The sequence below is a fragment of the Colossoma macropomum genome, unplaced genomic scaffold, assembly GCF_904425465.1.
Source record: "Colossoma macropomum unplaced genomic scaffold, Colossoma_macropomum, whole genome shotgun sequence".
Classification (NCBI taxonomy): Eukaryota; Metazoa; Chordata; class Actinopteri; order Characiformes; family Serrasalmidae; genus Colossoma; species Colossoma macropomum.
In genome coordinates, this window is record NW_023494801.1 from 21,251,289 (window position 1) to 21,278,086 (window position 26,798).

The window sequence follows — 26,798 nt, forward strand, 5'->3', positions numbered from 1 at the left end:
ACACATAGAGGGTAAATACTCAACATTTCACCCAAAGCACATAGCCTAGGAAGCGCGCACACACACGCACGCACACACACACACGCACACTTTCTAAGCCGCTTATCCTTCTGGGTCGTGGGCGCTAGGAAGCAAAGGTGGGTAATTCAGGTCCAGAAAGTAAAACCCCTCCCCAGGATTTTATTTCAACTGTCTGGATACCTCTGCTGCTTGTTTGAGCTTAACAGAGAAGGTCCACAGTTGGAACAAAATTCTGGGGAGGATTTTTACTTTATGGACCTGAACTAACCAGCTTAGCTAGCAAGTGAGCAATTGCAATGTAATTTAAAAGCAAAAACATAATCTAGAGAAATAATAGAAAGTTTGTACACAGTTTACGTGTTCAGCTGTCTTTTTTATCTGATGCGTTATTTTAACACTTTAACACAAACTGGCCTAAAGTAGCCTACTGTTTCAAAACAAAATCATGCAATGTAAAAACGAATGCAAATGTACTTCAACAGAGCCGTAGAAATGTTCGTGCATTAACAATAGTTTTTAATCATAAATAAGCTATTTTCTGTCTTTATTTAAACAAGTGGTCAGTTTGACAAAAAATCTTTTTCATTCATTTATTTGTTACATACATATACATGTGTGAGTACGTGTATGCGGCACAATAAAGCACTTTTGTTAAATCTTTGTTTCAAATATTGTATAATTATTGCTCTAACAAACTGAAAATGAAAAATTGAATCGAGATATCACATGGAATCAAATGATATTGAAATAATAATATAATACCGTGATAGTATTATATTATTGAAGTGCATTATTGAGTGAAAGTGTGTTTTTGTGAAGGTGAGGTTTTAAAGTTAACTCCTGTCCACTGTAGCTCTTAGCAACAGCGTGGAGCGCGAGGAACCCGGAAGTTTCCAGCTTGGCTGCATCACCGCCTCCGCTGATGACACAAGCAGAGCAGCAGCAGCAGCGGGAGGAGGAGGAGGAGGATGAGGAGGAGGGGAGAGGGGGATTAGAGCCGTGTCACCTTAGGAATAAAATCTACACACAGTAAAACATGGGGAACACGGACTCGAAGCTGAAATTCAGGAAAGCGGTGATCCAGCTGACCACGAAGACTCAGGTGGGTGATTTATTTCGACTTTGTTGTCGTTTCAGCCGCTCAGTCGGTTCCAGATGGAGACTTAATGAACTGCGACGGTGCAGAGAATCAGATGGCAGATCTCTGCAACATCAAGGATGTGAAGAGATGTGAACGCGCAGACGACCCAATATCTCATTCCATAACAAATCATTTTAACACTCGACAGGAAATTTAGTTTTTTCAAGCTTTATCGCGTTACATTTCTCTACCACACACAGCCCTGCACCTGCCCAGCGGGTTAGGCTTTTCTTTCGTCGACTTGGTGGTTATTTTCTCAGGAGCAGTGACTGGCTGTGAGAGTGAAATGCCTCAGTGTCCGATTTCTAATTGCCTCCAATCTCTGAGAGCACATTGTGAGCTTCATTGACGTAATGGGCTGTTCATTATTTCCCCGCAATTTGGTCGCCTATAATTTTCGGTTTCCTGTTTTTCATTGAGCGAGGAGTCGTATATAAGATCCTGCTTTTATTTCTGCCTACCAGTCGATAACGTGTTGAAAACAGAATCAGGTTTGACGCTCATCGAGTCAAACAGAGCCAGCTGTCTGTTAGTCTAATGATGACGCGAGATTTCAGCTTCACACGATACTCATATCTGTTAAACAAGCTGTCCGGTATGGGCAAGACTCAGTGAGCACTGTTGTCTACGACTGTAACATTATGTACGTTTAGTATGGCACCTTTACTTATTTAACTACGAGGCTGTCGTGTTGTATTTGTAGTGTATGTGCTTTTGAAGTTTAATTTCATGGGGTTTTATTTGAGTGCAATTAAGGTGACGAATGCTTAGTCCAGTCCAGTTATTACATTGGGCCAACAGCATAAAACTGAATAAACAGCTTGTTGACCAGCAAAATGATAAACGGTATTTTTACATGAATATTTTTATATTGCTTTAGTTGTTCCTTGAATGAGATTGCCTTTGACGTCACAGCAGTAAGTTACTTGTGTATATGCTTAAAATGGTCTTGCCCTTTACACCTTTGAATTATGGTTATTAATTTCAGGTGCATGTTTCTTCCAAAACCATGCCAAAAGGCACTGTGGCAGATTTACTGGAGTATTTGTTATGGATGTTATGATCATGATGTTTTAGCTGACAGTTAAGGTAAATAGTACTATAAATATTTGTAATTAATGATCAATTTATTTCTTTTTATTCGCCTATTATTTATCGTGCCACTATTAAAGTATAAAGGTTAGGGCCATTGGCCAAACTACCTGATTATATCCATCCTTCCTAGCTATGTTTATTAGCAGCTAACACCAAATGACACTGTTGTGCACACACACACTCACACTCACACTACATTTTTTTCTTGAGAGTGAAAATTATGAGCAAAATGTTAGAATTAGCTACATAGTTAACAAATAAACCTTACTCAGCACTGCCTTCTAAGCATCAAGTTAGAAGGTGGAACTCATAAGTCCCATGCTGTCTCTTTTTTGAACACACTGCTTTCTTTTACTTACACTTATTTACCTCAACCCAATGCACCCGATTCACATTTTGCCTGTTACATCATAATTTAATTATGAAATGTAATGACTGTGAATAACTATTACAGTCAGGTTAAATAATTGCAATCATCTCAAATATTTGTGATTAGATGATTATGTAATAATTATGGCAGACCTAGTGTTTGTATTTGCTGTTGTAACCAGGGTGCTTAAATGACCAGTGTAAGGGATATTTCACTCAATGAAACTCCTTCCTCACAGCCAGTGGAAGCTACAGATGATGCCTTCTGGGACCAGTTCTGGGCCGACACTTCCACCACAGTGCAGGATGTGTTCGCCCTTGTGCCGGCTGCGGAGATCCGAGCAGTGAGGGAGGAGTCCCCCTCCAATCTGGCAACGCTCTGTTACAAGGTAGGTACATTCTAAGCTAAACAAAATCCCACCAGTTGGTCATTGATTACATGGTGCTCAGTGATTTGACGTTAAAGGCAGAGGCAGTGGTTGTTTGGGTGAATGAAGTGCCCACACCATGCAGGGGCAGGAAAGCAGTCTGTGTGCTTCCCTTCCTGTCTCCAGCCTTCTGCTTCCTTTTGAAGTTCCATATCAGCAGCAAAAAAGTAAAATAAACACCTCAGAATCTCACATTCGCTTAGCAGAGGTCCAGAAGAATCATTACTGGGCCCATAGTTATCAAGTATCCCAGTATGATTTAGGATCAACTCCCTTGTCCATATGTCCATATGGATATGAATAGCCTCTTTCATTCGTCTTTCATTGGTCTTTTTTCTGTAGCTCAGTGAGGTGAAATCGATCTTGGGTCAGCTACATTTACCAACACTCCTTATTCTCCTGGACGATTTTCACTGCACTCACCTGATATTTTCCCAGGGTCAAAATTCTGTGATATTCTCATTCTCATTGACAACAGCCTTCATGTATTTTGTTTTTGTTACTACTGTAAAATCTTCTTGGGTTTAAGGATGCAGTATTTCTGTACAAGTGTGTGTGTGTGTGTGTGTATATATATAGATATAATATATGACCTCTTACACCCATAACAAATTGCTGAAGTTGCTTTTTATTGCTTTGATATGGCACATGCTGTATGCACAGAACATTTGCAAATTAACTAGTATATTAACTAGTATAATACTGGGCTTAGTTTTTGCCCACAACACCTGTTCTGTGTTTATGTCTGTGTTTACATGCGTATGTGTTTATGTGCTCATACAGTGCTCAATGATTAAAGCAATAGTGAAAAATCAAATTTGCATACTTTATTCCTTACCCTAAATGTAGCCTGTCAGTCAAGACATGTTTGCTGTGTTTATAATGTCATACAGACTTGCTTGTGTGGTTTCTGACACTGTATAACGTAGTGTTTTCTATAAAAATAGACACATATGTATTGTTTAGCTAAAAACAGCAGTAGCAGCCAACCTGAAGCCTGGACCTTATTCAGTCTTTTGTCCATTTTCATAGATAACAGTATGTTATACAGTATCAGAAATCACACAAGCAAGTCTATGTGAGATTAATTGCACAATGCTAATTGGTGCATATAAGCATTCTGCAATACAAAACTGATCATCTGATAAAATTGTTAATTTTTCAGTTTTAATCGCTTTAACTACTCACTGCCTGCATGACATCCCTCAGGCGGTGGAGAAGCTGGTGCAGGCGGCTGAGTCAGGCTGCCCCAGCGAGAGGGAGAAGCAGGTGGTTTTAAATTGCACCCGTATCCTCACCCGCATCCTGCCCTACATCTTCGAGGATCAGGATTGGAGAGGCTTCTTCTGGTCCACTGTGCCTGGCGCAGGGCGAGCTGGGGTGAGTGTGATGTATGGATCTCTGCTGGTTTGGGATTTGATTTGATTTTTCAGACAAAAACAATATCATTGTAACTTCATGAACTCTGAGCATCTACATGTATCATAAAAAAGACTAGTGGCTATAAATAACAAAATAAACTGCATAATAAGAAGCTGACGGAATGTCAAGCCATTGTCATGTCAATTTGATATTTTTCTTCCTGTTCCTTCTTCAATAGTTTATTTTGTATACACTCAACAAGCACTTTATTAGGAACACTATACTAATACCTGTGTACGGCCTCCCTTTGGTCTCTTCGTCACATGGATTCCACAAGACATTGGAAAGTTGGAAACTTTGAGATTCTGGTCCATGTTGACACGATTCCATCATGCAATTCCTATAGATTTTTTAGGTGCTCTTTCATGCTGCGAATCTCCTGTTCTACCTGAAGGTGTTGTATTGGATTCAGATCTGGTAACTGGGAAGGCCACTGAAGAACATTTAACTCATTGTCAAGTTCATGAAACCAGTTTGAGATGACTTTTGCTTTGTGATATGGTACATTATCATGCTGAGTCATTAGAAGATGGGTAAATTGTGGCCATGATGGGATGCACATCGTCAACAACAGGCAACAGGCTGTGGCATTCAAGCAATGATTTGATATTGATATAATTTATATTACTGGGCCTAAGTGTGCCAAGAAAGCAAAGAAAACATTGCCTAATACCATTACTCCACCTTCCCTAGCCTGGACTGTTGACGGAAGGCAGTTGGGGCCATGGATACATACATATTGGCGCCAAATTCTAACCCTACCATCAGACCAGGCTGTGTTTTTCCACTGTTCTGCTGTCCAGTTTTGGTGAGCTTGTGCCCACTGTAACCTCAGCTTTCTGTTCTTGGCTGACAGAACTGGGACCCCATATGGTCTTCTGCTGTTGTAGCCCATGCTCCATGGTTATGACTTATTGTAGAATTCTGTCAGCTTGAACCTGTCTGGCCATTCTCTGTTGACCTCTTTCATCAACAAGGCATTTCCATCTGCAAAATTGACGCTCACTGGATGTTTTTCTTTTTTATACTTCTGAGTAAACACTAGAGACCTTTGTGTGTGAAAATCCTAGGACAACAGCAGCTACAGAAAATACTCAAACCAGCTTGTCTGGCACCACCTCTAATGCTTGTTGTGAAAGTTAACTGAAGTTGTTGACCCGTACCTGCATGATTTTATGCACGGCACTGCTGCCACATGATTTCCTGATTTAAATAATTGCTTGAAAGAGTGAACACGTGTTCATAATAAAGTGCTCAGTGAGTGTATGTTTAATTTGTTTATTTTGTTATATAACGTTGGTGCATAAAGCTGGAGAACCTTGTTCATTAACACTAAGAAAAGCAAACTAACTAATCATGATACTTATTGTGTGTCTTCATAAGTATTGTGCCGCAGTCTTGCCGTATCACTCACCCTTAGCTGATACAGGCTGTTCTTTGAGAGTATGAAAAAGAGGCTGGTCTCTGTGTTGCAGAAGGTTAGAACCATGTGTATCAGGTGTCTCAAGTAAGAGTGCTGGTCTAAAGTCAGCCGCCTGAGCAGTATTCACTAGCATATGAAAACCAAAAAACATTCCTTGGTCAGCTGTAAGCTCAGCAGTATAAGGTATGCTACAGGATGTTATAAGCCTCAAAGTTCCAATGTCCCAAATTTTTCAAAATTTCTGCATAAATAAATTGGAAAGATGTAAACAAACTCATTAAAAGCAGTTTGAAGTGGAATGCATCATTCTGGAGAAACTTTCAGAGTCAGAACTGTTCATGGTAGTGGTAATAGGAACTGGACATCTAAAGCTTTTAATGCCTCTGAAAGCTACATCACATTACATGACATTACACACTATTACATGAAGTGGTTATAAATAAATTGCCTGATGCCTGAGACATTGTTTTAAGAAAGTTTTGAGGCAAGATTTTGGCCTAAAATCAGAATATGTTTCTCCAATCAGCCATGTCTTGTCAAACCACACCAATATCTTTGGTTTTCTGATCTTATGCAGTAAATTGGCTCTTTTTATGGGACACACTTCACAGAGTAGAATATAGCAACCGCAGCAGTGCTACAGTCAGTGTTGTGTAACTGTGCTGCTTAATAACTCGGCCTGTGAACCATGTTAGCTCCTCTTGAAGTGTACAAGGCAACAGTAGTGTGGAATTACGTAATGCCTTCAAATAGGTCTCGACTCCTGCTACAGTGAGGTATTCATGAAGTTGCAACTGAGTGTGTAAATGCTTCAGTGAAAGACAATATCTCAGTTTTTGAAAAATATGCATTCTCGTTTCTACCCAGTGTGGGTCTGTTTTTGAGGTAATGGAATATCCGGGTGAGATGTCTACTCTGTGTGGAATCTACTTCTGATAGAGCCTCTTTGTATGGAATTACAGAATTGCACGAGACATGCTGTGAATTTGCCTAATTATCTTAAATGAATCTTGATCATTTTTGCATATGCTTTTTAAATATGCTTTTCTGAGCATATTGTGGATGTCATACATACTTAAAGTAAACTGACTAACTGCGTGTTTTATTACAAATAGAGCATAATTAATCTCGTTCAGTTGGATTTAGTGCTGCACAGTATGTGAAATGATGGATTAAAATAATTATTTGCATAGTTTTTGATAGTTTTTAAATGTGATACTACTTGTGCATTGTATCTGTCTAACACTAAATATCATGTATTGCAAAAATGTCCTTAAGTAATCAGATAAACTATTTTTTCCATATCGGCAACCCCTATATCACAGAATCACAGTATCAGATGATATCAGTTTGCTTCAGTTAAGTTAATGAACCTTTTCTTGATTCTGAGTAGTACTGGGTATAGAAATTTGATACCCGTATAATATCGAATGAATTACTTCAATACTGCTGAGTATTGAAAAATTTTGTCAGTACTAAATTTCAACACCTAAGTCTTAGCATTAAGAACCAATTTCAGAACGGACTTAGCATCTATGAACCAATAGGAATACCTGTTCTAAAACCTAGACTGCTGATTGACGAAATTACAGTCCCTATGTGTTTTTTATTAACTTCCAGCACCTCATACTCATTTCTGGTTTAAGCCACACTCACCTCCCTCTCCCCCCAATCACCTGAGCATGATGCTAGCCGTCGTCTATTAGCTGACATATGAGAATTGGCAGTAGTGTTCTCCTCCAAGCACAATGTAGCTTGCATACAATGATGTTGCATTAGCCGCAGTTTAAAAAAGATGCGGTGGCGCTTCGCATGCCTTCAAGAAAGCACATGTTAGAATTCACCCTTCCAGCTTTGTAGCATCATGTGATAGGGTGAGACATAGCCACTGGGTAGAAATTCACTATAATTAAATTTGGGGGTATAGGAAGTACTCTTCCTGAGTACTGCTACTCTATGCTAAAGAAATGCCACACAAACCAGACATTGTTTGTTTTGAGTAGACTGTTTCATTTTGTTTAAGCTAGTATGGACAAAACAACAAAAACAATGTGCAGTAGTATAAACTTGTTGTTGTTGTTGTTAACCAGACAAGCCAGATTTCCAGAATGAAGCCTTAATAATTATTTTGTTTTTATGTATTTTGTAACTGTTTTATTAAAGATCTGAAGCAACTGACAGCCTGGAGTTAACCAAGTTTTACCACTGAAACTAAAAATTAATATCATTTGACGATATATAGTTGGATTGCCCAGGCCGGCATTAGTTGCTAATAGTAAATGAAAATGAGTAGGGACCAGACCACATTATCCAAAGATCAGAGACCAAAAAATAGATCCCTGCTAGTATTCATTCATGTTTTGCCACATTAGTAAAGTATTCCTTTAATGTCTCCTGTTTGATATCAGCAGATGGATGAGATGGATGAGGATGATGAAGGAGCTCGGCCGTTGGCAGAGTCACTCCTGCTGGCCATCGCTGACCTACTCTTTTGTCCGGACTTCACTGTGCAGAGCCACAAGAGAGGAGGCCCTGTGAGTGAGCGTCTCTGTTCACTGTCAGCAGTCACGATGCCTTCACTACTTTACTGCAGTTATTTCTGTCCTCTACGCTTGGCCAAAGTCCTTAATGTTACTTGTCCACTTCATTTATATGCAAACAAGATCAGGTTCTCTTATTTCCATTCAGCTCTCTCTTATCCCTTAAAGGATTACTGGCAAGGCAAGTTAGCCTGCGGTATGAGGAAGTAGGAGAATCTATTTAATTAAAATCTCCATAAGGGAGGAAGCGTATGTGGGTGGTTTGCAGGGGGTGGAATTAGGGTGGAGGTGGGGGTTAGTTATGGACCAGCTTGTTCTTATGCTTGTGTACTTAGGACGCTGTGCATACTTTACTTCCTGGCTATTGACACTGAGGATTGCCTTTAACATATACACATTCTTTGGTCACCATACACTATGGTAGAGAAGTCAGAAAGCACTGCTCATTTATTTAATTTTCAGTCAAAGCAGTACAAGTTGTCCATTTTTCAGGAAGAAAAAAAGCAGAAAACATATTTAAAAAATGCACAGAATCATCAACAACTTCAGTCTTAGAAGTTGGTTGCATTTCTTCTTCTTATGATGCAGTTAATCCCAAACACATTCAGTGATGTTGAGATCTGGACTCTGGGGTGGTCAGTACATTGTTTTGAGAACACGAGAAGCTTCTTTGTTTGATTTCCTTTTCTCAGTAAGGGCTTTTTGACAGCTACACATCCTTTCAGACCCATAGCGTTGAGTTTTCTTCTCACAGTGGAAGGATGTACAGAAACACCTGAGAATTTTTTTTTTGGATCTGACGGACGAGTGGGGCTTGATTTTTCTCTTTTCTCTCAAAGATGAAAGCTTTAAGTACTGTTAGTCTGATGGTGACAGTCTAGGTGGTCTACCAGGCTGTTTGGAGTCCCATTTTCTCTTTAACTTTTAATCATATTTGAACTCCAGTTTTGGAAACTCCTGGTTTTCACTGATTTTTCTTTCATTGACTTTCCCCATCATTATACATTTTGGATTACTTTGTATCTGATCTCCACAGAAAGATCTCCTGAAAAATGAATAGCTTAATGGCTATTTTGACATTAAATAAATAAAGGGTCCCACTTTCACAGAGTACCCATACACCTTGTCATTAGACTGAGCAAATGGCATTGTAGACGTCATTGTTATCAGTAAGAGGTTGAGAATCATTTGAATGCAGGGCACCTACATCTCATTGTTCTCATTGTCAGGACTCTGCAGAGGACATGCAGTCTTTGGACAGCTGTGAGTACATCTGGGAGGCGGGGGTGGGCTTTGCACAGTCTCCCCCACTCAACTACATTCATGACCTCAACAGGTGAGCATAGAATCAAGCTGGCGCCTGTTTTCAGAGCATTGTTGCCATGGTAACCTTTTAATCAGTAACCACCACATACAGCCTTTTCAAAGTGATCTGTATCTCGGATCAGTTGTTTACATGAACCAGTGGAAAAATTAGTTTGTTGGGCATGAAAGAAATTAAGCATATCCACTTTGATACAGTGCAGCGGTTCTTCTGCTGTTTGGCTTTCATAGCTATAGTTTTGTGAAAAATCACATTTATACAATTTTCCACTTAGTTGATCTGCTAAGACTTGGTTTGGTGTTCAAGTTTGCTTCTTTTTGCACTGGAGCCACAAGGTAGCATTGAATATTAATTAGCACAGGGCAAACTGCAAGCCTAAATAATTATTTTCACAAAAAGAAGGTTTGATTCAAGTTTGCTACTACTATTGCTTTTAGCTACTCACTTAAAAATGATGGTTGTTCAAAGGTTCTTTAGTAAAAAAAAAAAATGGTACTATATAGAACCATGAACACTCAAAGAACACTACATTATTGAAGAGTAGTTTGCATGGTGAAAAGTTTCTTCAGAATAATGGAGAATTTGTTCAATATGGTTCTCCATTGAACCTTTTTGAAAAGGCTTCTATATATCATTAAAAAGTTCTACTGCTGTTACGATGTCAAGCTTACGATAATAGAAGAACCCTTTTTGATGCTGTATTGAACCCTTTTCAAAATGTTCTATATAGAACCATATTCAACACATTCTCTATCAATCTGAAGAACCCTTTTATAATGAAAAGAAGCCTTTAAGCATGCAAATGGTTATTTGAGTGTTCATAGTTCTATATAGAACCATTTTGTCTACTAAAGAACCCTTGAAGACCCATCATTTTTAAGTGTGTATGCAGTGCACGTGCAGTCCCTAACCCATCGTCCCACATCAGTTTTATTAAAATAGTTTGTTAAATTGATGTAGAAACTATAGCTGTATGCAAATGTTTAGGTATCCTGGTCAAGCTTGTTTTTTTTTTGTTTGTTTGTTTTTCTAAGTGAAAAAACTTTACACTTTGTTTTGCACATTTTTATGCACAATTCCTCTTTATTTGCTGAATATAACATAAACACATCTGTTTATAGTTTATAGCCCTGATTTGTGGAAAAATGGGTCAACTTTCAGTAGAAAAAAAAAAATTGTGAGTTCAGCTTCTTTTATTATAAGAGTTTAAAATTACATTACCCATCTATTTGACTGGAAAGAAGACAGTTACAGCTCTCATATGACACCCACCTTTTGAATGTAGCTTGTTAAATATGAAAGTTTTGAAGAATATGACGAGGTGCGTTTTGGAACCACCGGTGGTCTCAAGGAGTTGAAGAGGTTAAGAAAATCAACAAAACCTGTAGTGGAACTGAAGGTTTTCAAACTTTTGCATATGCAAGGCTATCATTAAGACCTAGTCTAACCACATATAGAGGATATACTAGCACTAGTTTACCAGTCTGTTTTTAATAAGACAGCAGGTTTGGTGCAGAACACGTTACAGAGGCTGTGTTAGATGTGCAGTTGAGTTTTTTTATGATTGCGTTGCATATCAGACAGCTCGACTGAACATTTCAAAAGGGTGGCATAGAAAAGACTGGACATTTCAGAAGTCCATTCTTCTGAAATGCCTAATCTTGACATCAATTTACCTTGTAATACATTTTGATCAAGACCTTTTTGCTGGATAGCTCGCTTTGCTAGTTAACTTGCAACAGTGTTACCACTAGCAGATCAGTAAAAGTTGCAGAACTGGCTACATCCACTGTGGATTTTCATGAGGAAAACAATGATTGACTTTGCTAGTCTGGAATGGTACATAAGAGCTTGTGGGTATGTTGTGTATGCAGGACTGAGCTGCTGAGGCTGCTGCTAACTTGTTTCTCAGAGGCTATGTACTTGCCACCGTCATCTGATGGAAACATCCTCAACCCCTGGGTCACCTTCTTCTGCTCCACAGAGAACAGGTAAGGGAGATATATGTGCGCACACCTATTCATTTTCAAAAAAGGCAAAGTTATTTAGCAATACTAAGTCTACATAGTCAGCAGGCTGTAGAGCTCAAATTCGGTTCAAACATAGCTTTAACTTTACTAACTTCACTAAATAGATCAGAAATGTATAGTATCACACCATTAATGTTATAAGAAAACCTTTGTTTGCCACTTGAAAACCAGCTGTTGTTTACACAATGTAAACTCTGAGTGACAAATGGGCTGATTATGAAATTTTGAACTTTTCATATTTTAAGGCATACACCTGTGGGCCAAGACTGGCCCAATTGTGGTTCTTATCTGGCTCACTAGATGAGTTTAGAATCCATAGTCTAAATTAAAGTCATCTTTAGACTGTAGTTTACCATTTGCAAAATAACAGTGGCAAACCGTGACTAATAGAGTTAAGCCTTTAATTATAATAAAGCCATAAATGTCAAAACTTGGTCAAAACATGAAGGAAAAAACCCACCTCAGTGATAATGCTAACATCTGCTAGTGTCATCTATAGGATTCTAGAAGTTTGTTAGTGCTAAATGAGCTTCTCATTTGAATTTTCCATTCTACCTTAAATGGTGCAGCAGTTACATTCTGGCATATTTAGGCTACATTCACAATACCAGACTTAAGTGGCACAGATCAGTGTTTTTTAGAGCTGTGTGGACCTTTTAAAATCAGATCTGATCAGAGCTTTCATATGTGATTCTAGATTGGATACATATCCAATTCATGGCCATACAACCTTAATGAGAATGGCCACAATGGAAGTCAGGTGTTTTTTTTTGTTTTTTTTCTTTCCCCCACTATGCATGTGCCATTATTCAGTGATGTACTGTGGCAGCAGCCCAAAATATCAAGTTAGTGTCAGTAAACGCTGCAAAGTGCAAGGTTTGTTCACATTAATGACGGATTTGAGTCACATACCCACACGAATGTGAACCAGATGTCAGCAAAAATCAGAATTGAGCAATTAGGCTTGTAATGTGAAGGTAGCCTTAGGTACCAGAATACAACTGCTAAACTGTATAAGGTGGGATGGAAAATTCAAAAACGCAGTATTACAATTAACACAGTCATCTAAACCTTCTAAAAGACATTACATTTCTTACTTTTACTTGTGACAGACTTACAGTTTACCTTTAGTAGTGAGCACTGGTATAGAGTTGCTGCCACCGGTTCCGTTTCTAATGAACCATTGATAAGGCTGCGGTTTGTAGTCAGTCATTGATGTATCTGGCCCTGTGTGACCTTTTTTTGTTCCACCAAATTGATCCCACCAGTTGGAAATCAAAACATGATTGGTTGATTCACTCTGTAATTATGCTGATAGGTAATCTAAGAAAAACAATTCCCGATCGCCCAATTATCTGCTTTACGTTTAAATTTTTTTTACCTTTTTGTTTCTATCCAGAACTTTACAGTTAAACAGGAGTAGTACTGTAATACTTGCAGTGTTTAAATTCCAGCATGGTTCTGATGAATAAAAATTAACTATAAATTACAGACATACATTTTTAGTTCCTGGAAATCATTAGGGCTTTTCTGAAGACCTAGAAGGCCCTGAGGGTTCCCCTCTGCAAAATGATTGATTGATGCTCAACCAATCCCTGCTTAGCAACCGTCTCCAAGCACTGCTTCTTCCAATATGTGATGAAGAATTCTGCCAAAACTCCTCCTAACAAACCTGCAGTAAGAGTAGCCATGGTGGTAAAATAGTCACTATTATGAGGCTACGGCACATTGCTGAAGGTGAAACGGTCTTAGATTAATCAATGTGGAAGACCACACTCACAGTCAAAACTATTGCACTATAAAACAGGCAGCTCCAAGGTAAGCTTAACATTATGTGGGTTACTGTATTTGCTAACATCCATTTTAATATGAAGTCTTCCAATTAATAACTTTGCAGAACAAAATCTAACTGGCTAACTAGGTCAGCTTTTCTTAATTTAGCTGCTGACAGTTTAATAAATCAGTCAGATTAAACAGGACTGTGTAGCGCTCCCATTTGTGATATAAATGTTGTGATAAACATTAATGCACTAGTATACCTGTATTCCTTTGCTGGAAGACCTTGTGTGAAAGATGACATTCTCCATATCTAACATTGCTCCTGTAATATTTGTTCAATCACTTTGTTCACCCAGCATTTACCTTTCAGATAAATTATGAAAAATAAACAAATGTATAAGGAATTATTGATGTTTTATTGTCCTGCTGAACTGTTTTTCTGTTTGTTTCCACTTGAAATTGGCCTGAGTGTAATGTGGCCTGTACTTGAAATAAATTTGATACCACTGCTCTAACAGATGCTAAAGTTTTTTTTTCCCTACTTTTTTCTCCTATTAAGAAATGCATGGTTTTCTTATGACTGTGACATACACCGATCAGGCATAACATTATGACCACCTCCTTGTTTCTACACTCATTGTCCATTTTATCAGCTCCACTTACTATATAGGTGCACTTTGTAGTTCTACAATTACAGACTATAGTCCATCTGTTTCTCTGCATAGTTTGTTAGCCCCCTTTTACCCTGTTCTTCAGTGGTCAGGACTGTTGATCATTCTCAGCACTGCAGTAACACTGACGTGGTTGTGGTGTATTAGTGTGTGTTGTGCTGGTACGAGTGGATCAGACACAGCAGTGCTGCTGGAGTTTTTAAACACTGTGTCCACTCACTGTCCACTCTATTAGACACTCCTACATTGTCAGTCCACCTTGTAGATGTAAAGTCAGAGACGATAGCTCATCTGCTGCTGCACAGTTTGTGTTGGTCATCCTCTAGTCTTTCATCAGTGGTCACAGGATGCTGCCCACAGGCCCACTGTTGGCTGGATATTTTTGGTTGGTGGACTATTCTCAGTCCAGCAGTGACACTGAGGCATTTAAAAACTCCAGCAGCACTGCTGTATCTGATCCACTCAGACCAGCACAACACACACTAACACACCACCGCCACATCAGTGTTACTACAGTGCTGAGAATGATCCACCACCCAAATAATATCTGCCCTGTGAGGGTCCATGGGGGTCCTGACCACTGAAGAACAGGGTAAAAGGGGGCTAACAAAGTATGCAGAGAAACAGGTGGACTACAGTCTGTAATTGTAGAACTACAAAGTGCACCTATACAGTAAGTGGAGCTGATAAAATGGACAATGAGCGTCGAAACGTAAAGTGAGGTGGTCATAATGTTATGCCTGATCGGTGTGTGTATATATAATTAATTTGGTCATTTGACCTGTCTAAACACTGCCAGTGATTTCAAAAGGCAAGACCAGAATCTGCCTTTGTGATATTATAGTGTGTGCATGTGTGTGTATGTACACTCTCTCCAGGCATGCCCTGCCTTTATTTACCTCCCTGATCAACGTGGTGTGCGCGTATGATCCGGTGGGTTATGGCATTCCCTACAACCACCTCCTCTTCTCTGACTACCGGGAGCAGCTGGTGGAGCAGGCCGTGCAGATCCTCATTGTCACCCTGGAGCACGAGGGAAGCCAGCCGCACCGCGCTCCCTCCCCCTCCAGCATGGACGAGCAGGATGTAGGAGCGCCGCCACACCTTCAGCACACACTCTCATAGTCACACACACAGTGTGCTCAGAGTTTTAGAGGTGTAAAAAGTGAACAGGTTTATTGTTACTGGACATTATACTTGAGAACATATTTCATACAAAATACTAATGTAGCTAATATGTAGCTAGTGGGGCATGCTTCACTTGAATCTGCCACGATTTTTTTTCATTCATTGTTAGCAATAGCAAAGCCAATGTTATTAAGCACAGTGTTCTTTTAACTAAATATTATTTATGGACAAGTTTGAAGTTTAAAGCTGCACTCTGTTAGCTGCACTAAGTAAGTTTTTTTAACTGATGTAGCTTTGCTAGAAGCATACAATTTTAATTCTAAAGAAAGAATTGTCAGGTCAGATTTAGAGTTCTTGTACTCATCATACATCTCAGAGAACTGCAGTATATCCTTGATTTTAACTGTCAGTATGCCGTGCGCAAGATGACTCCTGCTCATCCTGTATTGATTTGAAGCATTGGTTGTGCAGAATTCCTGGCTTAAACCAAAACTGAAGAACAGCAAAAAAAGCTCACAATAAACAAAAACAGTTTGCAGAAAATAAACTTAACTAAAATTATTATAGTAAGTCAGCTTCAGAATGTATTACAGTATTAAACATCCTCGACAACAGAGAACAGTTGGTGATCCGAGGTAATGAAATATGTTTTTAGTTGTACTTTGCAGTTTGGTCGTTCAGGATTTTTGTCATCATTTCAGTGGAGAAGTTCTTGGGCATTTTTTTTTGGTCAAACTTTTTGGCTGGTTTTCCTCTTTCAGCTGGAATCAAAGGTGTGATAGGATGTCAGCAGCAGACTGAACAAAACATGACAACAGTCACTTCTGCCACATTCTCAAGATAAATGATGGCATAGACTTGTCTGCTGTTGTCAAGCTCATTGTTGTGCTTGAGAATATATGAACATATGCTGCTTGCGTAACCGAGGTGTTTGTACTGTGTGCAGTTAAAACCATGTATGCCAGGCCCTTAGGCTCAAAAAAGTTCCTGGGGTGTAGTTGACAGGTCTGGTATAAATGAATGAGGTGATAACATGCAGGGAAGAAGTTGTTTGGATTATCAGCAGGAATGCCGCTGCTATTCCAATAAGAGTCATTGGGCTAGACCCCTAATGCCACATTCACCTACAGTCACCAACTGTAGCAGTTTTTCACTGAACATGATGGATAGCCTACTTCAAAATGGCAACCTCAGTTACCCAGATTAATAATTACAGCATTACTGAGGTTACAGAATGTTCTTCTGTTCTTATATTTTGTCAAATCTGGTAACTTAAGTAGTGCTGCTTAAAAATAGCACTAAATGAACTATGCATACAAATCAACTCATATCTCTTTTTCTGACCACCTGTAGTCTGCTGGCCCAGATAATCTGTTTGTGAACTATCTGTCAAGAATTCACAGGGAGGAGGTATGTCCCATGGCAGTCTCTCATAAAATGTATTCTACATTGCTACTTTGTTTCTTGCCTTGTAAAAGGATATTGTTTCTCTGTTTGCCTCCAGGATTATGACTTTGTGCTGAAAGGTCTGGCTCGCTTGCTGACTAACCCACTCACGCAGACCTACCTGCCAAACTCCACCAAAAAGATCCAGTTCCACCAAGAGCTGCTGGTCCTCTTCTGGAAACTCTGTGATTTCAACAAAGTATGATACCTCATTGATCTTCCTCAGTTAACATCAGAAAAATCTTCTCTTTTTCGGGGCGTCTTTTACCATTTGTCTCTCTCCCCTGTTTCAGAAATTTCTGTTCTTCGTGTTGAAGAGCAGTGATGTGCTGGATATCCTGGTGCCGATTCTGTACTATCTGAATGATGCCAGGGCTGACCAGTGTAAGTATGCTGAATGTTGTTGCATGAGCTGAATGTTCGTTTAAGTGTATCAACATTTGTGACCCCCAATGCTTCGTGACCCTCACTCTTGGAGTGATTCACGAAAACTGCATCCTCAGTTTTCTGTCATGTATGTTGTGATTTCTAGTTGGCACCTAAATGTTATGCACTTGTCGGTAGCTCGTGTTGGTCTCATGCACATCGGTGTATTCATCCTGCTGCTGCTGAGTGGGGAGAGGAATTTCGGCGTGCGTCTGAACAAACCCTACTCTCTTCACGTCCCTATGGACATTCCAGTGTTCACTGGCACGCATGCTGACCTCCTCATTGTGGTAAGGCCCAACCTGTCATTCATTCTTGCTTTGTGTTATACTGTAGGTTCTTGCTTTGTGTTATACAGAGGTCACAGATGTGATATTCACTAGACCTGGATGATAGGTAGATGAAATTGTCAATGATTGACGAGTAACTGATGATAGTGCTTAAAAAGCAATATTCAGTATATTGGAATTTACTCATTGAGAGTATGTGTAGCAGTCTGAGGTTTTTCCAGCAAGGGGCACTATGAGCGTGGATGTCGCCATGAACCCACACCAGAAGAAGCTCACAAATGCAAGTGTTGGCAGTAACTATCAAAACTAGAGGTGAAGTAGTTTTCAGAAGAGATTGGGTCAGTATTACGATGTTTAGTATGTAATTTTTATGATCTTTAAGATCTTTATCATAATTAATGTTTTTATATAAACATTAAAAATAGAGTATATAAACTAAAATAGAGTAGAAAGTAGGTCTAAGCTGTAGCCACACACACATTTTTTTTAACTAGAAAATATTGTGCTAATTATTTTTAGATCTCGCCCAGGCCTAATACCTTAATTGCAAAAATGATTGCTTACAGCTAGGGGTGGGCAATATGATGATATGATATTGTTGTCCTCATAAATTATATTCACTATGCTTTTCTGAGCACATGAGTTAGAACACTGACCAACTGCATGTTTCATGAAAAATGTGTTGTATGTTCCAACTTATCAAACCTCAGAAAAGACAAATATCAAGATACATATCAAGTATTGTGAAAATGTCTTTAAGTATTGTGATATTATACTTGTGCCATATTGCCCACCATTTCTTCCAGTTTGTATACTGATAGCTGAAACAAAAATCCAGTGGGACAGCTGCTCTCAAAAGGCACAGTACAAAATAATAGGTTGCACTTGCTCCCAGAGGCTCATGAGCATAAGAAAGTCTGGGAAATGTAGTGAAAGGGACACTGTGGGAAAATTCTGGGTTGCAAAAAAATCCTTTTTTTATTGGGAATTTTTGGTTGCAGCCATGAGTAGAATAGAGATGTGTTGGTGTGTTCCACTTTGTCGGACCCACGAGCAAGTAGCATTTTCCTTTTTTTTCTTGTATCAACCCAATTTCTTCAGGTTTTCCACAAGATCATCACTAGTGGCCACCAGCGTTTGCAGCCACTCTATGACTGCCTGCTCACCATTGTAGTGAATGGTAGGTGTGATCAAAGTTCTTAAGGGAAAGTCGGTCTGGAAAGTTTAGCAAAGCCCTCGGGCAGTTATTTTTAGTCAGACCAGGTGTATTTCTTTTTGATTTGGGAGAATCATGACAAAATCTATGGCAGACTTTATATTTTTTTCCCAATATTTTATATTCAACAAAAAAAGAAATAGTGCACCAAAATTAGCAGAAAATGCCATATTTAAGGCTGTTCTCTGTAACTTTTCACTTTGAAAATCAACAAAACATAAAAGTGGGGATGTTCTAGCTTTTGCTGCCTATATCACTACAGCAAGGGAGGCTTTTCCCACTTACACCTTTGCCAACAAGGCATTTCGCTCTCTTTTTATTGAAGGGTGAGACCATCCCATTCAGATTTCAACCAGTGAATTGTCTCCTCTGCCTATTATTATAATGTCTCTGATGTGACTAATAATGGCTGCACCTGCTTGTAATGGTATTTGCTTGGGGATTTGCCTGGTTACAGATGTGTTTGTGCATGTAATCTCCATCTAATGGTGTCCTCCCATTGTTTAGTGTCCCCCTACCTGAAGAGCCTGTCCATGGTGGCAGCCAATAAGCTCTTGCATCTCCTGGAAGCCTTCTCCACCAATTGGTTCCTTTTCTCCGCTGCTCAGAACCACCATTTGGTCTTCTTCCTACTGGAAGCCTTCAACAACATTATCCAGTATCAGTTTGATGGTAAGCTAAATTAAATTCTGTCAGGAAAAAAAAATATATCCCTACAGATTTCTCTGAAAATCTGAGAGGGAATCTCCTGAAAAGAATGGAAGCTGAAATAAAGGCGAAGGGTGGTTCTTTTTCCTTGATGCTGAAGATGAATAACTTACTTAATGGCCTGGAAATTAAGTAAATTACTTTTGCAAAGTAAATTATATATTCACTTTATTAGGAATATTATTCATCATCATCAATAATTTAACATTTACATCACTTTTGTAACACCCTATCTGAAAGAAAACAGTCCAAAAAGTCATTTGAAATCCTTCATAACATCAGTGAAAAGTGAAATGGGAAATGGGAAGCAGCAAAAACAACTCACCAATATTTATGATATAAATGATGCTATTGCTGTAAGTTTCTTCCTAGACCTGGTTTAGAGCACACCCTCCTGCAAGTTTGCACCAGTGTGAAAGGGCGTGATATGGCTGTATGCCATTCAAGCATACAGTGAAAATGGGGCTAATGTGTTCTCTTCATGTATTCCTGACTGCCCGAAACAGGGCTTGAATTCTGGCCATGAATGTTAGTCGTTTGCTGTACCCAGCATATTAAAAGCCCCATGTCCTTGTACTTCTATTTTTTCCCTGAAGTCCATTTGTGTGGGCATATGTAACAAAGACAGTGATACAAGATTTTTCTACCTCTCTTTATCTCTTAGAATTAAATAGGCTATTTTTGTTACTGTGCCTTAAAGGATGATGTTTATGAATAAACTCTGTTCTGATTAGCTGCCCTGTCTAAACTACTGCAGGCTGAGTTGGCAGATACATGGAAATGTGTTGTTTTTTGTGACATCACAAAAATAATACATTGAAAACTGTTTTGCCGCTTAGTAAGTGTGAGTGCAACATCTTGAATCTTTAATAATGGTTATTTATTCCATCAAACTCTTACATTTAAAAAAAGATTGTTTTTCATGATGTGGGCCATTGAAATATCAGCACAGTCCCCAAAGTAGACTTCAGTAGTGGCCTCATTTGATCTCTGAGTAAACTGTAATTTCACTTCACACACCTGGTTTCATCATGATTAAAAATACAGCACATTACAAATATTCTTCTTTTAGATATTTTAATGTAACTTATTTAGTGTTGAATAAAAATGGTGTTACATTCTCCGCCAGGCAACTGCAACCTGGTGTATGCCATCATCCGAAAGCGCAGTGTCTTCCACCAGCTGGCTAACTTACCCACAGACCCTGCGTCCATCCAGAAGGCACTGCAAAGAAAGAAGAAGTCTCCAGACACCATCTCTCGCACCAACTCTCAGGAGACGGTGTCCATGGAGGGTTCTCGACCAGCTGTCCCCGCTGAGCCCGGCACCTTGAAAGCCAGCCTTGTTGCCATGCCAGGTAGCAACCAACATTTTCTGTACTACAGTTCTTGGAGTACATCGGGAAGAGACAGAGTTTTTATACACCGTGACCATCAAAACGGGGGGTGGGGTGCGTAATGTAAGTAGAGAGGAAGACTAAAGGAAAAAGGCTAAAGTAGGGAGAATGCAGGGTAAAAACAAAAACTGAGCCCTGAAATTAGAACCCAGTTTCGGACAAATATTTCCAACTCTAAATTTCCAAATTCCAGGTTGTAGAAGAACTGCTCAAATAGGTAAATCCATACAGTTCATCCATGTAGAGTACTTTTTTTTCACAGTAACGGAGGAAAATGGTTGTATAAGGCTGGTATATGTGAAATCTATTCTAACACAGGTTACCTATAAACTCTGGCCAATTAACATCAATAATTCTGTTTTTCACTTCTTCTTTTTTTTATTAAGACTCGTCAGCCTAAAAAGTAATCTGATCAAGCTGTAGGTGTTGGGGTGGGAGCATAGGGCAGTAATAGTCAGATCATCGTTGAGGGATTAGAGTTTAGTTTCTAAGTCTCTCATTGGAGAATAAAACATTAAATTTGCTGGGACCAGAGTGTAACTAATTTAGGTATGCATACATTTGCCCCTGAATTTCATCTTGCAGATGTCGCTACATCATTAGAGACTGTTTGTTCTGTCAGGTCATCGCAGACTACAGCCTGACTCTGCTCTCTCTCTCAGTCTCTCTGACTCATATCCTTGTGTTTGTATGTGTATTTAACTGTGAAAGAGAGACTGTTAAGCTGTGTAACTGTCAAGTAGAGTAAGAATACATTTCTGATTCTGTGTGACGTATTTAGTATGATTACAAGAGGAACATATCATAGTAAAGGCAATCAATAAATTACAGTTGTTGCTGATGATTTGAATGCTAGAAATGTTCTATATGGGTATCTGTGATGTCAAGAGGTTGACATCTATGGTAATGTCTTTTCAGGCATCGATAAACTAACGGAAAAGTCACAGGTGTCCGAAGATGGTACCATGGTTGCAGTGCCACAGACAGAAACTCCACGCTCACCAGAACATGGCTGTGTGGCTGGGGCTAGCGACACTGAGTCCAACTCGGGAAGAGACAATGAGGTGAGGGGTTTATTTTGTCCTAAGACTGAGCTGGTATAAGTGAGCAGGTTTCCGGGCAGGGTTGGAGGGATATCTCAAGAGAAGCAGGGTTCTATCCCAACTTCCAGCCTTTCTTCCCATGCTGATGCATATTTAGCTGTGCTTAGGATTTGTTGCCAATCTGTTGGTCCAGGAACACTGATGGGGTCCATTTATGACCACTTAGTCAAGGAAGTCAATTTTATAATCATGTGAAAATATGTGGAAGATGCCTATTATTACACTCCGATCTGAAGGCCATCCCACCTTTTCCTCAGGACGTCTTCTACACGGAGGCAGAGATGGCAAGAAGACGTCTGTCAAGTGCATCGTCAGCTGCCACATACTGGAACCCAACCCCAGAGTGGGTGAGTGGCTTTCAGATCCCTCTTTCTGTTTAAAGAAAGGGACAGCTACAGCTCCTAGGGTTTAGTTTCTTTCTCCCTGCTCCATAAAATTGAGATTTTGAGTTAAGATGTCCAGACCAAATTCCAGTTGAATGGAGGTTTGATCAGAAATGCTAACCTATTTCCAGTCAAAACAGCCATTAAAAACAAGTTACTCATTTTTCAGCAGATATTTCTAAGATTAGATATAAAATAATCTGCTTGTATTAAAATTAAATGAAAACAAGTAAATTAAGTTTAAAGGACTTGAAAAATTATTTTAATATATAGAGAAAATGAGACTCCTGACAACCGTGCATGACCTAGTAGACCACCAAAACTGTCACTATCAAATGAACAGTACTTTCATCTTTGAGACATTGAAGAAAATCAGGCATCACTCTTGCTACTCTTGTGGTCCAAGACCTGTTTACGATTCATAAATCTCAAAATTAACCTGCCCTTGAGCAGATCAAGTATACAGCATAAGTTGCCATGGTATTGTAACCAGGTTAAAAATCCACGATCCAAGGTTAACTGGCTAAGCAGTAGATGTTGCTTTGTGAGGCAGGTCTTATGTTTCATATTCCATTAACTACATTAACAAACCGAAACAACACAACTAAGACGTGTAGAACTAGGCAGCCAGTGAAGCAATACATATATGTCAGCCCGATTTACTCCTGTATAAACGTTTCTTTCCCATGGTTTTGAAGGTACACGGCCATATGACCCTGGGAGTCCTTTTTGTTTTATTACACTTAATAAGGGATATCCTGTCACTGGTAGCATACTGATGATGTGAAATTTTATACACAGACAAGCAGAACAGATTTCACATCGCCACTTATCAGAATTGAAGAAAGTGTAGAGGGATGAGGGTCATTAGAGGAATAAAAGTTTAGTTTATGTGTCTGTCGTGAGACGAGGATGCATTACAAATTATATTTACTCCTCAAACTCACCTTGGCAGAATATGCTATCAGACTGTTGTTCTATCAGCTGATCTCAGAACACAACCTGATCACGCTCTCTCTCTCTGACTGCCTTTCATTGTGTTTGTATGATGATCAGTTCTGAATGAAGTCATCAGTATGGCTACCAGAGGAAATATAAAGTACAGTAAAAAAAAATCAATATGGGTTAAATTGCTGTTGTTGCTAACGATTTTAAGAGCAGAAATGTACCATGGACATCAGTAAAGTACAGTGTCCTCCACAAATACTAAAGTCCCTGGTAAACAAGCTGTAAAAACATTCTTTATTGCTTATCATTTTGATCTTTAATTTGAAATATTAATAAAAATCACTCCAAGTACCAGCAAATAAATCAACTGCTAAATCAAAACCTAACGGCCTCAGCTAGGAAGCCTGACAAACGGTTCACTGACCACAGAATCAAGATTTTGCCCTTACCATCACAGTCCTTTGACCCAGCCCCATAGAAGACCTGTGACATGAGCTTAGTACGACAGTCCACAAGTTCTGACCTTTTTTGGTGCAGGTGCTGTCCTGGAAGAGTAAGCTCCCTCTGCAGACGATAATGCGCCTGCTGCAGGTTCTGGTGCCACAGGTGGAGAAGATCTGCATTGACAAGTAAAGGAAAAAAACATCACTTCTCACAGATTCCTGTAAACACTTTTAGTACGAGACTGTGCTGCAGAACTCAGTGTCTGTTTCTTATTCTACCTCACAGGGGACTGACAGATGAGTCAGAGATCCTGAAGTTTCTTCAGCATGGCACCCTGGTGGGGCTTCTTCCCGTGCCTCACCCAATCCTTATCCGAAAGTACCAGGCCAACTCTGGCACTGCCATGTGGTTCCGCACATACATGTGGGGTGTCGTCTACCTGCGGTAAGCTTGCTGCAAGTCCCAAAATGTATATATTGTTCTTAACAAAATCCATGTTAGGGCCCTAATACACCAAGCCAGCTGTCATCCGTTGGACAACATGATGCCGTTGGTGGGCATCAGTTGCCCGAAATTTATGCAGTGTTCTGCAGGCTTTTTTTATCCGCACTTCTTTTCTTTTGTGGTCAGCAATGAGAGTTCGTTCTCTGATAGCGCGCATACAGGGAAACTGAGCAAAGCAAGCAAACAGCACTGTGAAGAGGAAACAGAAAAAATAGCCTGATTTGATCACTAGGAAAGGGCATTTTAACCAGTTTTGCTTTTTGACTGTCCACATTTTTAAAAGATTAGTATTCAAAGAGCCCACTTGAATATCACGAAAAGAGAATATATGTGCAGACAAACACAGATGCACAAATAGATAACACACTGACATTCAGTAAAGCGTAGGATACTTTTAACTTTATAGTCAGGATGAAAATACACCAGCTGTGCACTGCATTTCACTGTTTTATGTATAAATGTTCATAAACATTCACTGTTTATACATCAATGTTAAACTGTTACAACAATGCTCATTTCTGCTAGCGCCCTTATTAGTTTTTCTGTTGTGTCAACATCAAGCTAACGGTGAGGTATTTTCACAATAAGTTTAGCTTAGACACAGACATTTAAGCTTGTAAGACATTCAAAATAGTTTAACAGTGAATCCTTCAGGAAATGTTTAAACTTACTGCATAAATTAGTGGTTGAGATGTAAACAAAGTCATTCAGAGTAGTTGGTTGTGAAATGGTTCATTGTAGAGAAACTTACCAATCGTTTACAGTGGTGTTGAAAATGTAAAATCACAATACTTGCAGAAGTTTTCCTGATACGCAGTATATGATGATATTTACTTTTTCTGACGTCTGATAAATTGGAGCACACGTAAAGTGCCACACTTTACAAAATACTGTCAAAAAAATGATGACAACAGGGATTCATATTTAACATTTTACATGCCGTTGTGCACTTAATCCATTTTAACAGATAATTATGCTGTCTTTTTAATCAACATGCAGTTGGTCAGTGTTTTTCGAATGCTAATGCTAATCCATGATATGAGAGGAGTACACTATGACATATTGTGATGTAATGGATTATGAAAACAATAAACATTGTCATGTTGCCCGGCCCTAGTGTGCCCTCGGCATTAGTTGGTGGATTGGTGTGGGAACCTTAGTCCTGGAGCGGATATTAAAGTGTATGATTAGTCAGGGTGGGAATCTTTGACCTCACGGTGATTACATTGCAGTTCTTTAGTAAACAGTTCATTGCGTCATGATCTCGCATTTTACCATGTTTTGATCCCATTATTGTTGCATAACATTTTTTTAAAAGACCCTGAAAACACATATCTGACAAGGTTAACTAGTAGAATATAGATAATAAGAACAATATTCCAACGTTTTTCCCTAAGACTGAGCATTATGTTTGCATTTTTACTCAAAAAAATGGTTTTGTGAAAAATGATTGGATTTAATCTCTGTTTTGCAGTAATGTTGACCCACCAATTTGGTACGACACAGATGTCCGTCTCTTTGAGATCCAGAGGATGTAGAGCCTTGAGCTGCCTGTCACTGACTGAAGTGGGGGGGCTGGATGGTGATGTCAGGTTTTTGCCCCTCACACTCTGGCACCCTTTCAAAGCTTGCAGTCTTTAACTTGCCTGTCACAATGCTGTATCCTCCCCATTACATCTCATTAGTTTCTCTATGGAAAAGGACAGGCTTTTCCTGGACTATAAAGGATTCCGTGACTTGGATACTATATATCAGCAGGCATGGCTTCCTGTGTTGTTGAAATGGTTGGTGTAAAAATGATAATGTTTCTATAAATAACCCTGCTCTCCTTGTCCTTTGATAAGACCACAGAATGTCCAGCAGCTTAGACCATTGAGACTTCAGAGTCTTTAAAAATCACTCTCTCACTGTGGATGTATAAATGAGTTGCCTACCGTAAGAATTAATACTGTTTATTAAAACATATATATTTGATGGAAAGCATATGTGAAGGCCTGAAATTGGTCACAAGTAGTCCAACAGTTAAATGGCGTGATCAGGCTAATGTGAGCACTGGCATTGACTGTGACTGTGTTGTCATGTGTCTGCCACTAGAGGGCAGCACAGCTACAGATTTCTCTTTTTTTCTCTCTGTCAAACATGTTGATTCTGTAAGTGTACTGTTTAATCTGAAGTCTTCATTGTAACTAGCTCTTGCAGATAACAGAAACGTTCTTTTTGAACTTGATGAAATTTCATTGAAAGACCCAGATTGGAAACGGTTTCAGGCTGTAGTGTACATGTTCCCACAGTATTTAACCGTAAACAAACTAATAGCAATTTAGCCAATCATTGTTTGCAATGTGTTCAATAAGAATTGTTTATGGTGAACCAATACTTCTATTTTTGTCTGCATATCAGTTTTGCTAATGAGATGGCCTAATGTGTATATACTGTGCTCAATGTTTAAAATAGTTTTTGTCTCCATATAAAAAAACAAACTATACTGAACTCAAAAAGGCCGTGTGTTTTGCTTGCTTCTACGTCAGCCAACCAGATCAGTCTTCATAGTTTGAGAATAGTT

At 39.2% G+C, this 26,798-nt stretch overlaps 1 protein-coding gene across 2 annotated transcripts; it reads left to right on the plus strand.

The window, feature by feature from the left end:
- Nucleotides 1-912: 912 nt before the first annotated feature.
- On the plus strand, nucleotides 913-26,733 carry hid1a (HID1 domain containing a). Of its 2 annotated transcripts, none has more exons than XM_036589620.1 (19): nucleotides 913-1,123; nucleotides 2,866-3,015; nucleotides 4,264-4,434; nucleotides 8,308-8,433; nucleotides 9,669-9,775; nucleotides 11,638-11,754; nucleotides 15,122-15,329; nucleotides 16,725-16,781; nucleotides 16,876-17,016; nucleotides 17,111-17,201; nucleotides 17,382-17,533; nucleotides 18,635-18,713; nucleotides 19,257-19,421; nucleotides 20,587-20,814; nucleotides 21,772-21,917; nucleotides 22,214-22,303; nucleotides 23,825-23,916; nucleotides 24,017-24,175; nucleotides 25,710-26,733. In XM_036589620.1, the coding sequence occupies exons 1-19, from the start codon at nucleotides 1,058-1,060 to the stop codon at nucleotides 25,771-25,773; spliced, it is 2,409 nt and encodes an 802-aa protein (XP_036445513.1). In that variant the 5' UTR covers nucleotides 913-1,057; the 3' UTR covers nucleotides 25,774-26,733. The 2 variants fall into 2 exon arrangements, with proteins under 2 accessions (XP_036445513.1, XP_036445514.1); XM_036589621.1 differs by having other exon boundaries at nucleotides 8,311-8,433.
- Nucleotides 26,734-26,798: the final 65 nt, after the last annotated feature.

Bases quoted from the DNA above. Each gene is read 5' to 3' on its own strand.
- hid1a (XM_036589620.1), top strand. From the start codon at position 1,058: ATGGGGAACACGGACTCGAAGCTGAAATTCAGGAAAGCGGTGATCCAG. The intron at 4,435-8,307 runs GTGAGTGTGATG...GTTTGATATCAG, and splicing joins CTGGCGCAGGGCGAGCTGGG to CAGATGGATGAGATGGATGA. The intron at 19,422-20,586 runs GTAAGCTAAATT...ATTCTCCGCCAG, and splicing joins TATCCAGTATCAGTTTGATG to GCAACTGCAACCTGGTGTAT.